This window comes from Ranitomeya variabilis, chromosome 7 (genome assembly GCF_051348905.1).
Source record: "Ranitomeya variabilis isolate aRanVar5 chromosome 7, aRanVar5.hap1, whole genome shotgun sequence".
In the NCBI taxonomy this organism is placed as follows: Eukaryota; Metazoa; Chordata; class Amphibia; order Anura; family Dendrobatidae; genus Ranitomeya; species Ranitomeya variabilis.
In genome coordinates, this window is record NC_135238.1 from 241,508,824 (window position 1) to 241,524,563 (window position 15,740).

At 50.7% G+C, this 15,740-nt stretch overlaps 1 protein-coding gene across 5 annotated transcripts in view; it reads left to right on the forward strand.

Annotated features, from left to right (window-relative positions):
• Window positions 1–15,740, forward strand: part of KALRN (kalirin RhoGEF kinase) — a 396,845-nt gene that overhangs the window by 41,507 nt on the left and 339,598 nt on the right. For all 5 annotated transcript variants that reach the window (XM_077273324.1, XM_077273330.1, XM_077273322.1 and 2 more), the window contains exon 2: window positions 7,434–7,508. In XM_077273324.1, coding sequence (XP_077129439.1) covers window positions 7,434–7,508 — 75 coding nt within the window. The remainder of the gene's footprint in view (window positions 1–7,433; window positions 7,509–15,740) is intronic.

Here is a 15,740-nt window from a genome sequence, read left to right on the forward strand (position 1 = left end):
GGGGACACGTGTGCTGTGCGATACGGGGTGTGAGGTGCGATACGGGGACACATGCACTGCGATACGGGGTGTGCGGTGCGATACGGGGACATGTGCGTTGTGCGATACGGGGACACGTGCACTGTGCGATACGGGGTGTGCGGTGCGATATGGGGACATGTGTGCTGTGCGATACTGGGTGTGAGGTGCGATACGGGGACATGTGTTCTGTGCGATACGGGGTGTGAGGTGCGATACGGGGACATGTGTTCTGTGCGATACGGGGTGTGAGGTGCGATACGGGGACATGTGAGGTGCGATACGGGGACACGTGTGCTGTGCGATCCGGGGTGTGAGGTGCGATACGGGGACGTGCGCTGTGCGATACGGGGTGTGCGATACGGGGACATGTGTGCTGTGCGATCCGGGGTGTGAGGTGCGATACGGGGACATGTGTGCTTTGTGATACGGTGTGTGATACGGTGTGTGCGATGCGATCCGGATATTCTTGCAGTTGTACAGTAAAGTGATCAGTGTTCGATATCGGACGTGCAGGAGACATCCCGGCCGCTCCATGGTAGTCGCTGAGCTCTGTGATAATTTGTGTAATATTCGGGGTCTCCTCCACCGCTGCTGGAGGGGATGTTCCCGTTATGAGTGCACCTGGCTGGGGGTCTGTGTGTGGGCCCCGCTCAGAAGAGGCAGTCTGTTCTGCATCACACACATCCGGAGCTCTGCAGCTGCGCTCTGCACTGCTCTGCTGCTGGAGGAGATGATGGGGATGTGGAGTCAGGGGAAAGGTGAGTGCAGGGGGTCTGCTCATTAACCCTGCGTGTGCTGGGGAGGGCCTGCTCGTTAACCCTGCGTGTGCTGGGGAGGGCCTGCTCGTTAACCCTGTGTGCTGTGTGTGTGTGTGTGTGTGTGTGTGTGTGTGTGTGGGGCCCTGCTTGTTAACCCTGCGTATGCTGGGGAAGGGTCTGCCCATTAACCCTGTATAAGGAATATGGTACCTGCTCATTAACCCTGTGTGTTTTGTGCGGTACCTGCTCATTAACCCTGTGTGTACTGTGCGGTGTCGATGGCATGTTTCATGTCTGGGGATAAGTTCACAGTCGTATGCACAGTTTTTCCCCGGATCAGACGGTGGGTTGTCGCCTCGTCCTCTGTACAGGATCCGCTTTTATAGATCCAGTAGATGTTTCACAGTTGATCCACTTTTTCCTTTTTTGCGCACTCATACACTTGAATGCTCGAGTCATGGAGGAATCTGGCATTCGCTGCCATTTATTTATTGTCCCGCATCGACTGCGTCCATGTGAATGACCCTCGTGTGCCCGGCCCGGTGCTGCTGTCCGTGTGTTGTCCGTTCCTCGGGATGTGGAGGAGGATGATTGACCGTGGATGCCGCGCAGACTCCACTGTTGGGACAGGCCGGGCAGGCGAGGGTTACAGGAGACCACAAATAAGGGGAGCCCCTTCATCATTTATCAGCGCCGAACATGAAAACAGCCCCGTGTGCCGTGTACCGCTCCCAGGGGTTGCCGTGGAAACCGGGAGAAATGGGAAAATGACACAGAACAAAACGGGGAATGAAAGGAAAGATGGAGGAGGACGAGAGCCAGAGACAACACACACCATGGTGTCACCCTGCGCCACACACACACCACGGTGTCATCCTGCCCTACACACACACCACGGTGTCACGCTGCCCTACACACACACGTGTGTCACCCTGCGCCACACACACACACACACACACACACACACACACACACACACGTGTCACCCTGCACCACACACACACCGGTGTCACCCTGCGCTACACACACTGCTAAACATCGGAGCCTTCTGTATAATCCGCTGTATGTTGGAGCCTTCTGTCCAGCTGTACAGCAGAGCCTTCTTCCTCACTGTATAGCGGAGCCTTCTGTCTATCCCGCTGTACGGCGGAGCCTTCTGTCTATCCCGCTGTACGGCGTAGCTTTCTTCCTCTCTGTACGGCGGAGCCTTCTGTCTATCCCGCTGTACGGCGGAGCCTTCTGTCTATCCCGCTGTACGGCGGAGCTTTCTTCCTCTCTGTACGGTGGAGCTTTCTTCCTCTCTGTACGGCGGAGCCTTCTGTCTATCCCGCTGTACGGCGGAGCCTTCTGTCTATCCCGCTGTACGGCGGAGCTTTCTTCTCTGTACGGCGGAGCCTTCTGTCTATCCCGCTGTACGGCGTAGCTTTCTTCCTCTCTGTACGGTGGAGCCTTCTGTCTATCCCGCTGTACGGCGGAGCCTTCTGTCTATCCCGCTGTACGGCGGAGCTTTCTTCTCTGTACGGCGGAGCCTTCTGTCTATCCCACTGTACGGCGTAGCTTTCTTCCTCTCTGTACGGCGGAGCCTTCTGTCTATCCCGCTGTACGGCGGAGCCTTCTGTCTATCCCGCTGTACGGCGGAGCTTTCTTCTCTGTACGGCGGAGCCTTCTGTCTATCCCGCTGTACGGCGGAGCCTTCTGTCTATCCCGCTGTACGGCGGAGCTTTCTTCCTCTCTGTACGGCGGAGCCTTCTGTCTATCCCGCTGTACGGCGGAGCCTTCTGTCTATCCCGCTGTACGGCGGAGCCTTCTGTCTATCCCGCTGTACGGCGGAGCCTTCTGTCTATCCCGCTGTACGGCGGAGCCTTCTGTCTATCCCGCTGTACGGCGGAGCCTTCTGTCTATCCCGCTGTACGGCGGAGCCTTCTGTCTATCCCGCTGTACGGCGGAGCCTTCTGTCTATCCCGCTGTACGGCGTAGCTTTCTTCCTCTCTGTACGGCGGAGCCTTCTGTCTATCCCGCTGTACGGCGGAGCCTTCTGTCTATCCCGCTGTACGGCGGAGCCTTCTATCTATCCCGCTGTACGGCGGAGCCTTCTGTCTATCCCGCTGTACGGCGGAGCTTTCTGTCTATCCCGCTGTACGGCGGAGCTTTCTGTCCATCCCGCTGTACGGCGGAGCCTTCTGTCCATCCCGCTGTACGGCGGAGCCTTCTGTCTATCCCGCTGTACGGCGGAGCTTTCTTCCTCTCTGTACGGCGGAGCCTTCTGTCCATCCCCCTGTACGGCGGAGCCTCTTCCCACTGGGTGACACCCGGTTTATGCACCAGATGATGGGGACTAGTTCCACTTTCGGCTTCTCCCGCTCACACGGTTGCTGGGTTTGGCGGATTTTTTCCAGCGTGCTGTGTGAACTTGCGCAATGTTACTTTCCTGCTGGAAATCTTAATCCTGGAAATTATGTAAACCCTTCGAGACGCCCGTTCACAAATGAAGATTTTTCTGTAATGATTCCTTTGTGCACAGATGTGATGAGATTTTCTGGGGGCTCCGCGCTGTTTTACGCGTTTAATCCGCCCCTTGTCGCCTCATTGTGGCCTGGAGCGGCCGTGGGGATGAATTCACCTGGTCCCATGAAGGACTTATGGAATAATGGCAGTGCCCGGCGGATCACTCTTATATGTGGCGCCATTTTGTATCCCTGAGATTTAGTTTCCAGAATTGTATATTAATTGTGACCAGCAGGGGGAGAATATTCACTTTTGCCCCTAATTCGCACAATAGATGGCGCTATTTCACACACCCTCCCCACGTGGTCTGCGGCACGGGCGCTGTGCTGCCCCCTGTTGGGCAGATGGCTGCCGGAGGTCGTCGCTGAGCGTACCAGCTCTACAGCAATAGATCTACATTGATTAGATGACAATTGTCTGTTATTAGCGGTGACTCCACCCTGAGGATAGCCCATGTTACTTATTAATGACCATCTCCAGCAGAGGAAAGGGTTAACGGGCCGCATGATTTCCACTTCACAGGGACACGGAGACCTGTGATTTTATTTCATGTCAGCGCTGAACAGGGGACGTGATACATAACAAGCGCAGTGGAGCATTAAATATTTACGCCGCCATCTGCTTTCATGTTGTGTGATTGGGAGGCTCTGGTGTGGATTCGATGGTTTCCTGGTCCCAGAAGCCGCGAGTGCTGCCTAGTGTGTGCGCCGGAGGGAAGGCGGATCAGTGGCCCATAGAGGGCGCCGTGTCCAGATAGTGGGTGGTGAGGGGCACCTTCATCCCTCCAGCAGTCTGTGATGCCAGGCTTGGAGGTACTACAAATGCCATCATTATCTGATGGATTGCCACAATGTCTCAGTGCAGGTAATGACTCGTTCTGGAGTCTGTGCTGATAATCTCACAGAGGATTGTCTTCACTGATATATTGTAGCTGAATATTTTGTGTTCCATGTTCCAGATAGTGTAATATGAACCCAATGTACAGAATGAAAATTTCCTATTTTCGTGCTCTGAATGCTGTCCCTCCCTCCGGAAAAACCGCGGGGAGCCTGCAATCCATTGCTTCGTGCCCACCGAGCCGAGTTATACCATCAGCAGCAGGAGAAACTTCAGATATTCCAACTACAGGAGCAGCGTCTCTGCGCTCTGATGTCAGGGTTGTGGCGTGAGCGATGTGATGTCATGGCCGCGAGTGAGCGATGTGATGTCATGGCCGCGAGTGAGCGATGTGATGAGGGTTCTCCGGTCTGATGTCACCTCTGATCTCTGGTGATGGATAGGAGGCATTCTCAGTGATGTCACCGCTGATCTCTGGTGATGGATAGGAGGCATTCTCAGTGATGTCACTGCCTATCTCTGGTGATGGATAGGAGGCATTCTCAGTGATGTCACCTCTGATCTCTGGTGATGGATAGGAGACATTCTCAGTGATCTTACCGCTGATCTCTGGTGATGGATAGGAGACATTCTCAGTGATGTCACCGCTGATCTCTGGTGATGGATAGGAGGCATTCTCAGTGATGTCACCGCCTATCTCTGGTGATGGATAGGAGACATTCTCAGTGATGTCACCTCTGATCTCTGGTGATGGATAGGAGACATTCTCAGTGATGTCACCGCTGATCTCTGGTGATGGATAGGAGACATTCTCAGTGATGTCACCCCTGGTCTCTGGTGATGGATAGGAGGCATTCTCAGTGATGTCACCGCTGATCTCTGGTGATGGATAGGAGGCATTCTCAGTGATGTCACCGCTGATCTCTGGTGATGGATAGGAGACATTCTCAGTGATGTCACCGCTGATCTCTGGTGATGGATAGGAGGCATTCTCAGTGATGTCACCCCTGGTCTCTGGTGATGGATAGGAGGCATTCTCAGTGATGTCACCCCTGGTCTCTGGTGATGGATAGGAGGCATTCTCAGTGATGTCACCGCTGATCTCTGGTGATGGATAGGAGGCATTCTCAGTGATGTCACCGCTGATCTCTGGTGATGGATAGGAGACATTCTCAGTGATGTCACCTCTGGTCTCTGGTGATGGATAGGAGACATTCTCAGTGATGTCACCTCTGGTCTCTGGTGATGGATAGGAGGCATTCTCAGTGATGTCACCGCTGATCTCTGGTGATGGATAGGAGGCATTCTCAGTGATGTCACCTCTGGTCTCTGGTGATGGATAGGAGACATTCTCAGTGATGTCACCTCTGGTCTCTGGTGATGGATAGGAGGCATTCTCAGTGATGTCACCGCTGATCTCTGGTGATGGATAGGAGACATTCTCAGTGATGTCACCGCTGATGTCTGGTGATGGATAGGAGGCATTCTCAGTGATGTCACCGCTGATCTCTGGTGATGTCACCATTGCTGTTTTGTTCTTGCAGCCAATCATAGCTCCGCATTCACTCCTTTCACTGTGCACTATGATTCCTTGGTGCCTGTAATTTGCCCATTCTGTGGTCGTTCTCGCTCATTTTATTGATGAGGGTTTGTTTTCTGCTCATTCTGACACAATGTATCAGATTCTGGCGTCCTTTTTAGACGCTGTTCATTATCAATTTCTCGCAGACTAATGACTACTAAAATGTGAATAGCTGAAACATCTTGTGATGACCTCATCGTGGTGAGCGGGGGAGGGGACGATTTTGATTTTTCGCCTTTGATTGTAGTCTATGACACGGCTCTAGGATGAGGAGGGTGGAGGCTGATGGTGGAGCAGGGGCCGCAGCTTCTGGACGGTTTTGGCCCCTTGAGTTGATTTTTGTAATGAATATTCATCGGTGTGTTGTGTAACGAGTCCCTGCGGTGGCGGCAGCATTATTTCCATTACTTAGTTTTACAGTTTCCCTTTTGCTGCCACCTATTCTCCATATTTGTCCTCTGCCCTCTCTGCGGTGCGTCTCCGGATGCCGGGGTTGCTGTCCGTGCGTGCCGTATGAATGCTGCCGCTTGGCTCCTATTAGTGGGGGAGATCGTACGGCGGGATTGGGTGCACCGCCCTAATTGTAGATACCTCTAGAACAGTTCCATTCCCGGCTCTTCCATATTGTGTAGTACATGATATTCTTTGTGCGATTTCACACTTTTTGTCGCTTTACCTGTCTGTTGTGAATACACTGTACCGTGTTATAATGTGAAGTCGGACAGTTGTGGAGCGAAGTCCCGTCTGATTACTGATGATAAATGGTGAGAGAAGAATCCAGATCCGTGCTTCCTAGATAAACTCGATCTCTCAGGAGAACGGCACCTGCCCCCATTTCTATTTTATATGGTTTATTTTAGGTCTTGTCCTGCCTGAGCCGGTGTGACGGTAGCGGGGATATTAGAGGCGCTCAGCGTCTGATACAGAGAAGGAATTTACCATTGCCTCCAAATGTAATGGTAGCACAGCAGGCTGTAAAGTGAGGTGGCTGACTTTGCTTGTCTGCCCCTGGTGGCCATACTATCGCCTGCAGTGTTACTAGAATGTAGATACAAATGCTAAGACTTGGGGTTCGTTGCTGTGCCATTGCCTGTGAAGTGGTCGGCCCTCCCGTCTCCGACCGATTACAGGGTCCGTCCATGAAAACTGGCATCAAAGTGGGCAAATAGCCAATTTTCTGCTGCCCAGAACCGTCTGGTCCAGGCTGCAGAGACCTGGATTTGATGTAGGGCTCCTGATCTATGTGTCTGCAGTGTCACGTCAGTGGCCCAAAGTCATTTAACCCTTTCCACAACGCTCTTCAGTGCCACTTTAATGACCATTTTTGTGTCAGTTTTATAATTTTTGCAGCTGCTTATAGATAAAGTCACATCAGGGCTCCTCGCTGCAGAGTATTTTATTATTGTTGTTTTTGTTTTTGAACCTGGGAAAATAACAGAAAAAAAAAATAGCCGAAAAAAAAGAAAAAGCCAACTTCAGCGTCGTCAGAACATGTGACGTCCAATCTAAACCCATTCTGATCTTTGACTTGTTGTTTAGTATCTGTTGATGTTTCCGGTGATGATTCTTGATGATTCTTAGTTGTTTGTTGGCGATGTTTCAGCTTGACAATGTTTGTTCCTGATTATTGATGAAGCTGTGTCTGTGTGATCTACATCGCAGCCTCATTTCTTTATACTGTGGGCGAGTTCTGCATAATGAAGTTTTTCTTCTTTTTCTATTTTTTTCAGGTTCTTTACGGAATGACGGTCTAAAAGCTACTGATGTCCTGTCCATCCTGAAGGAGAAAGTGGCCTTTGTCTCAGGTGCAGCGCGTCTTATAAGTGTAGAAAAGCCTGTCCATTATTATATACTGTGAGAAGTGTGGAAAAGCCCGTCCATTATAGACTGTGAGGAGTGTGGAAAAGCCCGTCCATTATAGACTGTGAGGAGTGTGGAAAAGCCTGTCCATTATATACTGTGAGGAGTGTGGAAAAGCCCGTCCATTATTATATACTGTGAGAAGTGTGGAAAAGCCCGTCCATTATAGACTGTGAGGAGTGTGGAAAAGCCCGTCCATTATAGACTGTGAGGAGTGTAGAAAAGCCCGTCCATTATAGACTGTGAGGGGGTGAAGAAAAGCCCGTCCATTATGTACCGTGAGGAGTGTTGAAAAGCCCGTCCATTATAGACTGTGAGAAGTGTGGAAAAGCCCGTCCATTATATACTGTGAGGAGTGTGGAAAAGCCCGTCCATTATATACTGTGAGGAGTGTGGAAAAGCCCGTCCATTATATACTGTGAGGAGTGTAGAAAAGCCCGTCCATTATAGACTGTGAGGAGTGTGGAAAAGCCCGTCCATTATATACTGTGAGGAGTGTGGAAAAGCCCGTCCATTATATACTGTGAAGAGTGTAGAAAAGCCCGTCCATTATAGACTGTGAAGAGTGTAGAAAAGCCCGTCCATTATAGACTGTGAGGAGTGTGGAAAAGCCCGTCCATTATAGACTGTGAGGAGTGTGGAAAAGCCCGTCCATTATATACTGTGAGGAGTGTGGAAAAACCCGTCCATTATATACTGTGAGGAGTGTAGAAAAGCCCGTCCATTATATACTGTGAGGGGTGTGGAAAAGCCCGTCCATTATAGACTGTGAGGAGTGTAGAAAAGCCCGTCCATTATAGACTGTGAGGAGTGTAGAAAAGCCTGTCCATTATATACTGTGAGGAGTGTAGAAAAGCCCGTCCATTATAGACTGAGGAGTGTGGAAAAGCCCGTCCATTATAGACTGTGAGGAGTGTAGAAAAGCCTGTCCATTATATACTGTGAGGAGTGTAGAAAAGCCCGTCCATTATAGACTGTGAGGAGTGTGGAAAAGCCCGTCCATTATAGACTGTGAGGGGTGTGGAAAAGCCCATCCATTATAGACTGTGAAGGGTGTAGAAAAGCCTGTCAATTATATACTGTGAGGGGGTGAAGAAAAGCCTGTCCATTATATACTGTGAGGAGTGTGGAAAAGCCCGTCCATTATAGACTGTGGGGAGTGTAGAAAAGCCCGTCCATTATAGACTGTGAGGAGTGTGGAAAAGCCCGTCCATTATAGACTGTGAGGAGTGTGGAAAAGCCCGTCCATTATATTCTGTGAGGAGTGTAGAAAAGCCCGTCCATTATATACTGTGAGGAGTGTAGAAAAGCCTGTCCATTATATACTGTGAGGGGTGTGGAAAAGCCCGTCCATTATAGACTGTGAAGGGTGTAGAAAAGCCCGTCCATTATAGACTGTGGAGTGTAGAAAAGCCCGTCCATTATATACTGTGAGGAGTGTGGAAAAGCCCGTCCATTATAGACTGTGAGGAGTGTGGAAAAGCCCGTCCATTATATACTGTGAGGAGTGTGGAAAAGCCTGTCTATTATATACTGTGAGGAGTGTGGAAAAGCCCGTCCATTATATTCTGTGAGGAGTGTAGAAAAGCCCGTCCATTATAGACTGTGAGGAGTGTGGAAAAGCCCGTCCATTATATACTGTGAGGAGTGTGGAAAAGCCTGTCTATTATATACTGTGAGGAGTGTGGAAAAGCCCGTCCATTATATTCTGTGAGGAGTGTAGAAAAGCCCGTCCATTATAGACTGTGAGGAGTGTGGAAAAGCCCGTCCATTATATACTGTGAGGGGTGTGGAAAAGCCCGTCCATTATAGACTGTGAAGGGTGTAGAAAAGCCCGTCCATTATAGACTGTGAGGAGTGTAGAAAAGCCCGTCCATTATAGACTGTGAGGAGTGTGGAAAAGCCCGTCCATTATAGACTGTGAGGAGTGTGGAAAAGCCCGTCCATTATAGACTGTGGGGAGTGTAGAAAAGCCCGTCCATTATAGACTGTGAGGAGTGTGGAAAAGCCCGTCCATTATAGACTGTGAGGAGTGTGGAAAAGCCCGTCCATTATATTCTGTGAGGAGTGTAGAAAAGCCCGTCCATTATATACTGTGAGGAGTGTAGAAAAGCCTGTCCATTATATACTGTGAGGGGTGTGGAAAAGCCCGTCCATTATAGACTGTGAAGGGTGTAGAAAAGCCCGTCCATTATAGACTGTGGAGTGTAGAAAAGCCCGTCCATTATATACTGTGAGGAGTGTGGAAAAGCCCGTCCATTATAGACTGTGAGGAGTGTGGAAAAGCCCGTCCATTATATACTGTGAGGAGTGTGGAAAAGCCTGTCTATTATATACTGTGAGGAGTGTGGAAAAGCCCGTCCATTATATTCTGTGAGGAGTGTAGAAAAGCCCGTCCATTATAGACTGTGAGGAGTGTGGAAAAGCCCGTCCATTATATACTGTGAGGAGTGTGGAAAAGCCTGTCTATTATATACTGTGAGGAGTGTGGAAAAGCCCGTCCATTATATTCTGTGAGGAGTGTAGAAAAGCCCGTCCATTATAGACTGTGAGGAGTGTGGAAAAGCCCGTCCATTATATACTGTGAGGAGTGTAGAAAAGCCCGTCCATTATATACTGTGAGGGGTGTGGAAAAGCCCGTCCATTATAGACTGTGAAGGGTGTAGAAAAGCCCGTCCATTATAGACTGTGAGGAGTGTAGAAAAGCCCGTCCATTATAGACTGTGAGGGGGTGAAGAAAAGCCCGTCCATTATAGACTGTGAGGGGGTGTAGAAAAGCCTGTCCATTATAGACTGTGAGGAATGTAGAAAAGCCCGTCCATTATAGACTGTGAGGAGTGTAGAAAAGCCCGTCCATTATAGACTGTGAGGGGGTGAAGAAAAGCCCGTCCATTATAGACTGTGAGGGGGTGTAGAAAAGCCTGTCCATTATAGACTGTGAGGAATGTAGAAAAGCCCGTCCATTATATACTGTGAGGAGTGTAGAAAAGCCCGTCCATTATATACTGTGAGGAGTTTAGAAAAGCCCATCCATTATAGACTGTGAGGAGTGTAGAAAAGCCCGTCCATTATATACCACGAGGAGTATGTGTCTCCGAGCACTGAACACCTTGTACTTGTGTGTCTTGATCACTGGTGGTCAGGGAGCATAAATATGCATGGACAGCAGGCAGATTACGGAGTAGGCGGAGTTTAGCATGGACTTCTGGCAGATTGCGGAGGAGGCGGAGCTTAGCGTGGACTGCTATCAGATTACAGAAGAGCCTTAGTTTAGCATCGTTAGTGAGCAGTGGGGGAGGCTCCTGCTGCAGCCAGTTGCCTGTATGACCGCAGTGTATAAACGCTCTGCTCACTTTCCGTCTTTATGGTTTCGGGGCCGAGACATGGTGGATTGCAGTCACATAGTCAATTTTAGGGGGGTTTGAAATCTGTGCACACAAAGGGCATTTTGGTGCATTTTTGCCACTTTTTTGATAGATTTGAGGGAAGTCAATGGTGAAAACCGTCGGCAAGATTATTTTCTGCACCACATCTGCAAGTCAAAAATAAGCAACCTGTCCATGACCTCAGGATTGCTTCAGGTTTTTGTAGAAATTTACATGGCAAAAACGCACCAAGTAGAGAGCATGCAGCCGCCTCAAATGCAGCGAAACCATTGAGCGCCTCCTTCCCCGATGAACCCTGCGCTCCGCCGGTGCCCCGAGCAGGCAGTGTGGCGGATCTCAGACTGTGGAGCAGTTTCTGGATACTTTTGTACTTTTCCGCGTGGCGTCCTTTGGGGCTCGGCGTTTAGCGTCCTGGGGTTATTTCACCATTCTGTAGCATAGCAGTGTCCGATGGCTCGGTATCTCTGGCGTCCTCTGTGGCTCGGCGTTTAGCGTCCTGAGGCTATTCCACCATTCTGTAGCATAGTTGTGTCCGATGGCTCGGTATCTCTGGCGTCCTCTGGGGCTCAGCGTTTAGCGTCCTGGGGTTATTCCAGCATTCTGTAGCATAGCAGTGTCCGATGGCTCGGTATCTCTGGCGTCCTCTGGGGCTCGGCGTTTAGCGTCCTGAGGTTATTCCAGCATTCTGTAGCATAGTCGTGTCCGATGGCTCGGTATCTCTGGCGTCCTCTGGGGCTCGGCGTTTAGCGTCCTGAGGCTATTCCAGCATTCTGTAGCATAGCCGTGTCCGATGGCTCGGTATCTCTGGCGTACTCTGGGGCTCGGCGTTTAGCGTCCTGAGGTTATTCCAGCATTCTGTAGCATAGCCGTGTCCGATGGCTCGGTATCTCTGGCGTCCTCTGGGGCTCGGCGTTTAGCGTCCTGAGGCTATTCCAGCATTCTGTAGCATAGCGGTGTCCGATGGCTCGGTATCTCTGGTGTCCTCTGGGGCTCGGCGTTTAGCGTCCTGAGGTTATTCCACCATTCTGTAGAATAGTCGTGTCCGATGGCTCGGTATCTCTGGCGTCCTCTGGGGCTCGGCGTTTAGCGTCCTGAGGCTATTCCAGCATTCTGTAGCATAGCAGTGTCCGATGGCTCGGTATCTCTGGCATCCTCTGTGGCTCGGCGTTTAGCGTCCTGGGGTTATTCCAGCATTCTGTAGCATAGCAGTGTCCGATGGCTCGGTATCTCTGGCATCCTCTGTGGCTCGGCGTTTAGCGTCCTGAGGTTATTCCACCATTCTGTAGCATAGCCGTGTCCGATGGCTCGGTATCTCTGGCGTCCTCTGGGGCTCGGCGTTTAGCGTCCTGAGGCTATTCCAGCATTCTGTAGCATAGCAGTGTCCGATGGCTCGGTATCTCTGGCATCCTCTGTGGCTCGGCGTTTAGCGTCCTGGGGTTATTCCAGCATTCTGTAGCATAGCAGTGTCCGATGGCTCGGTATCTCTGGCATCCTCTGTGGTTCGGCGTTTAGCGTCCTGAGGTTATTCCACCATTCTGTAGCATAGCAGTGTCCGATGGCTCGGTATCTCTGGCGTCCTCTGGGGCTCGGCGTTTAGCGTCCTGAGGTTATTCCAGCATTCTGTAGCATAGTCGTGTCCGATGGCTCGGTATCTCTGGCGTCCTCTGGGGCTCGGCGTTTAGCATCCTGAGGTTATTCCAGCATTCTGTAGCATAGCAGTGTCCGATGGCTCGGTATCTCTGGCATCCTCTGTGGCTCGGCGTTTAGCGTCCTGGGGTTATTCCAGCATTCTGTAGCATAGCAGTGTCCGATGGCTCGGTATCTCTGGCGTCCTCTGTGGCTCGGCGTTTAGCGTCCTGAGGTTATTCCACCATTCTGTAGCATAGCAGTGTCCGATGGCTCGGTATCTCTGGCATCCTCTGTGGCTCGGCGTTTAGCGTCCTGAGGTTATTCCAGCATTCTGTAGCATAGTCGTGTCCGATGGCTCGGTATCTCTGGCGTCCTCTGGGGCTCGGCGTTTAGCATCCTGAGGTTATTCCACCATTCTGTAGCATAGCAGTGTCCGATGGCTCGGTATCTCTGGCGTCCTCTGGGGCTCGGCGTTCAGCATCCTGAGGTTATTCCAGCATTCTGTAGCATAGCGGTGTCCGGTGGCTCGGTATCTCTGGCGTCCGTCACAGGTGGTGTCCCGCTCCCTGCGGTGCTGTTATCGGGGTGATTGTTGTCTTTTCCGCCAGATGTAACGGGTAAGTAACCTGCTGTAATCTGGGATGATCTGCTAATCCGCAGCAGGCTGTGCACTTCAGAGGCTTGTATAGGGATTACCATCCGCCAGTGTAAGGGGGGCATTAACCCTGCGTGCTGGGAGCCTCCGGTGTCTTCAGGGGACCCTGTATGAGGACAGCGATGATGTCTGTAAGTCACGGGGAATATGGCGTCACTGTAGAGGAAGGTCACAGCTGAGATTTCGCCTCTGTGTATCTGGGGCTATCGGGGAGGTGTAGACTTTTCTCCGTGTGTCACAGATCACATAGTCCCCGCTCTGAACCATCAGACCCTTTTGTTTCCTCCAGAGAAAAAAAATAATTATCAATAATGAGGAAATAAATGTCGCTGCAGCAGTGAGATGTTGTAGAGCTGAAATCCCCCGTTCTGCCCTTGCTGCCCTGTCCCTGTAGGAACCTGGGAAAGTGGGTGATGATCCCGGAGGGTCCGCTGGCACCAGGATTGGGGGGCTCTGGTGTCGGGCCGCCTCCTTGTCGCTCTTCTCCCAGATGTTTGCGGTGACTCCGTGGGTTTCGTGGCCCAGAGCCCGGGGTGCATGGACTGTTCCTCTGTTTTGTGGCTTACAGACACCATTCATAGACCGAGGTTTAGTGGCCAAGGGTTTAAGGGCAGAAATGTTAAGTGGAAATACTGGATATCGGCCACTAGGGTCATGGTTAAAGGGATGTGGCTTAGGCTACTTTCACACTAGCGTTAACTGCAATACTTCGCAAATGCGTCGTTTTGCCGAAAATACGCATCCAGCAAAAGTTCTTGCTGGATACGTTTTTTCGTCATAGACTAACATTAGCGACGCATTTGCGACGCATTGCCAAACGTCGCGTCCGTTTTGCGACGCTTGGGCGTGTGGTAGCGGACCGTCGGGAGAAAAAAACGTTACATGTAACGTTTTTTGCTCCCGACGGTCCGCTTTTTCCGACCGCGCATGCGTGGCCGGAACTCCGCCCCCACCTCCCCGCACTTCCCCGCACCTCACAATGGGCAGCGGATGCGTGGGAAAAATGCATCCGCTGCCCCCGTTGTGCGGCGGAGACCACGCTAGCGTCGGGAACGTCGGCCCGACGCACAGCGACGGGTTGTTCCCGACGCAAGTGTGAAAGTAGCCTTATTGGCTAATAGGCTGTAAGACCGGTGCTTTCGGTCTGAGCTTCAGTTACAGTGGCTTGTGAAACTATTCCCCCCCCCCCCAGCTTTAACCTTTTTTATTTCCATTACAACCTGTGTAAATATTTTTATAATCTGATTTGTGTGTGATGTATCAGCACTAAATACTGGTGAAGTGAGAAAAATATAGGCCTAAATTAAATGTATGGGATCAAATAACTAAAAATTGGCAGGTGCATATGTATTCACCCCTTCTGTGATGAAGCCCTTAAAATTTTCTGGTGCAAGCAATTCCCTTCATAAGTCCCATACGTAAAGACAGGATGTCCACCTGTGTGCAATCTAAGTGTCACCGTCTGTCTGTATATACACTTTACCTTTACTGAAAGGTCACAGAGGCTGCAACACCATTAGCAAGAGGCACCACTAACCAACACCACCATGAAGACCAAGCAGATCTCCAAACAACACCATGAAGACAAAGAAGATCTCCAAACCACACCATGAAGACCAAAGAGATCTCCAAACAACACTATGATGACCAAGGAGATCTCCACACAACACCATGAAGACCGAGGAGATCTGCAAACCACACCATGAAGACCAAGGAGATCTCCAAACCACACCATGAAGACCAAGGAGATCTCCACACAACACCATAAAGACCAAGGAGATCTCCTTACAAGTCAGAGACAAAGTTGTTGAGAAGTACAAGTCAGGGTTGGGTTATTTAAAAAAAAGAAAAAAAAGAAAAGTCTCTAGATGATCCCCCCCCCCCCCCCCCCCCAGAGCACGATCAAATCCATGATCATCAAGTGGAAGGAACATGGTACCACAACAAACCTGCCAAGAGAGGACACCCACCAAAACTCTCAGCCCGGGCAAGGAGGGCATTAGTCAGAGAGGCAGCACAGACACCAAAGGTAACCCTGAGTTCCCAAGCAGAGACTGGCGTATCTGTCCGTATGACCGCAGTAAGCCGCACACTACATAGAGGTGGCCTTTATGGAAGAATGGGCAGAAAAAAAGCCTTTACTTACACACAGAAATTGTAAAGCTCTTTTTAAGTTTGCCACAAAACATATCGAAGACTCCGCAAATGTACGGAGGAAGGTGCTGTGGTCAGAGGAGACCAAAATTGAACTTTGGCCACCAAGGTAAACACTATGTCTGGCCCCAAACCAACAGAACTCATCGCCCCAAGAACACCATCCCCACAGTGAAACATGGTGGTGGCAGCTTCATGCTGTGGGGAGTTTTTTGGCAGCAGGAACAGAGAAAATTGTTTGAGCGGATAGGTAGATGTATGGTGCAAAATACATGAACATTCTTAAGAAAACTTCTCAGTCTGTCAGTGATTTAATACTTGGACGAAGGTTCGCCTTCCATCAAGACAATGAC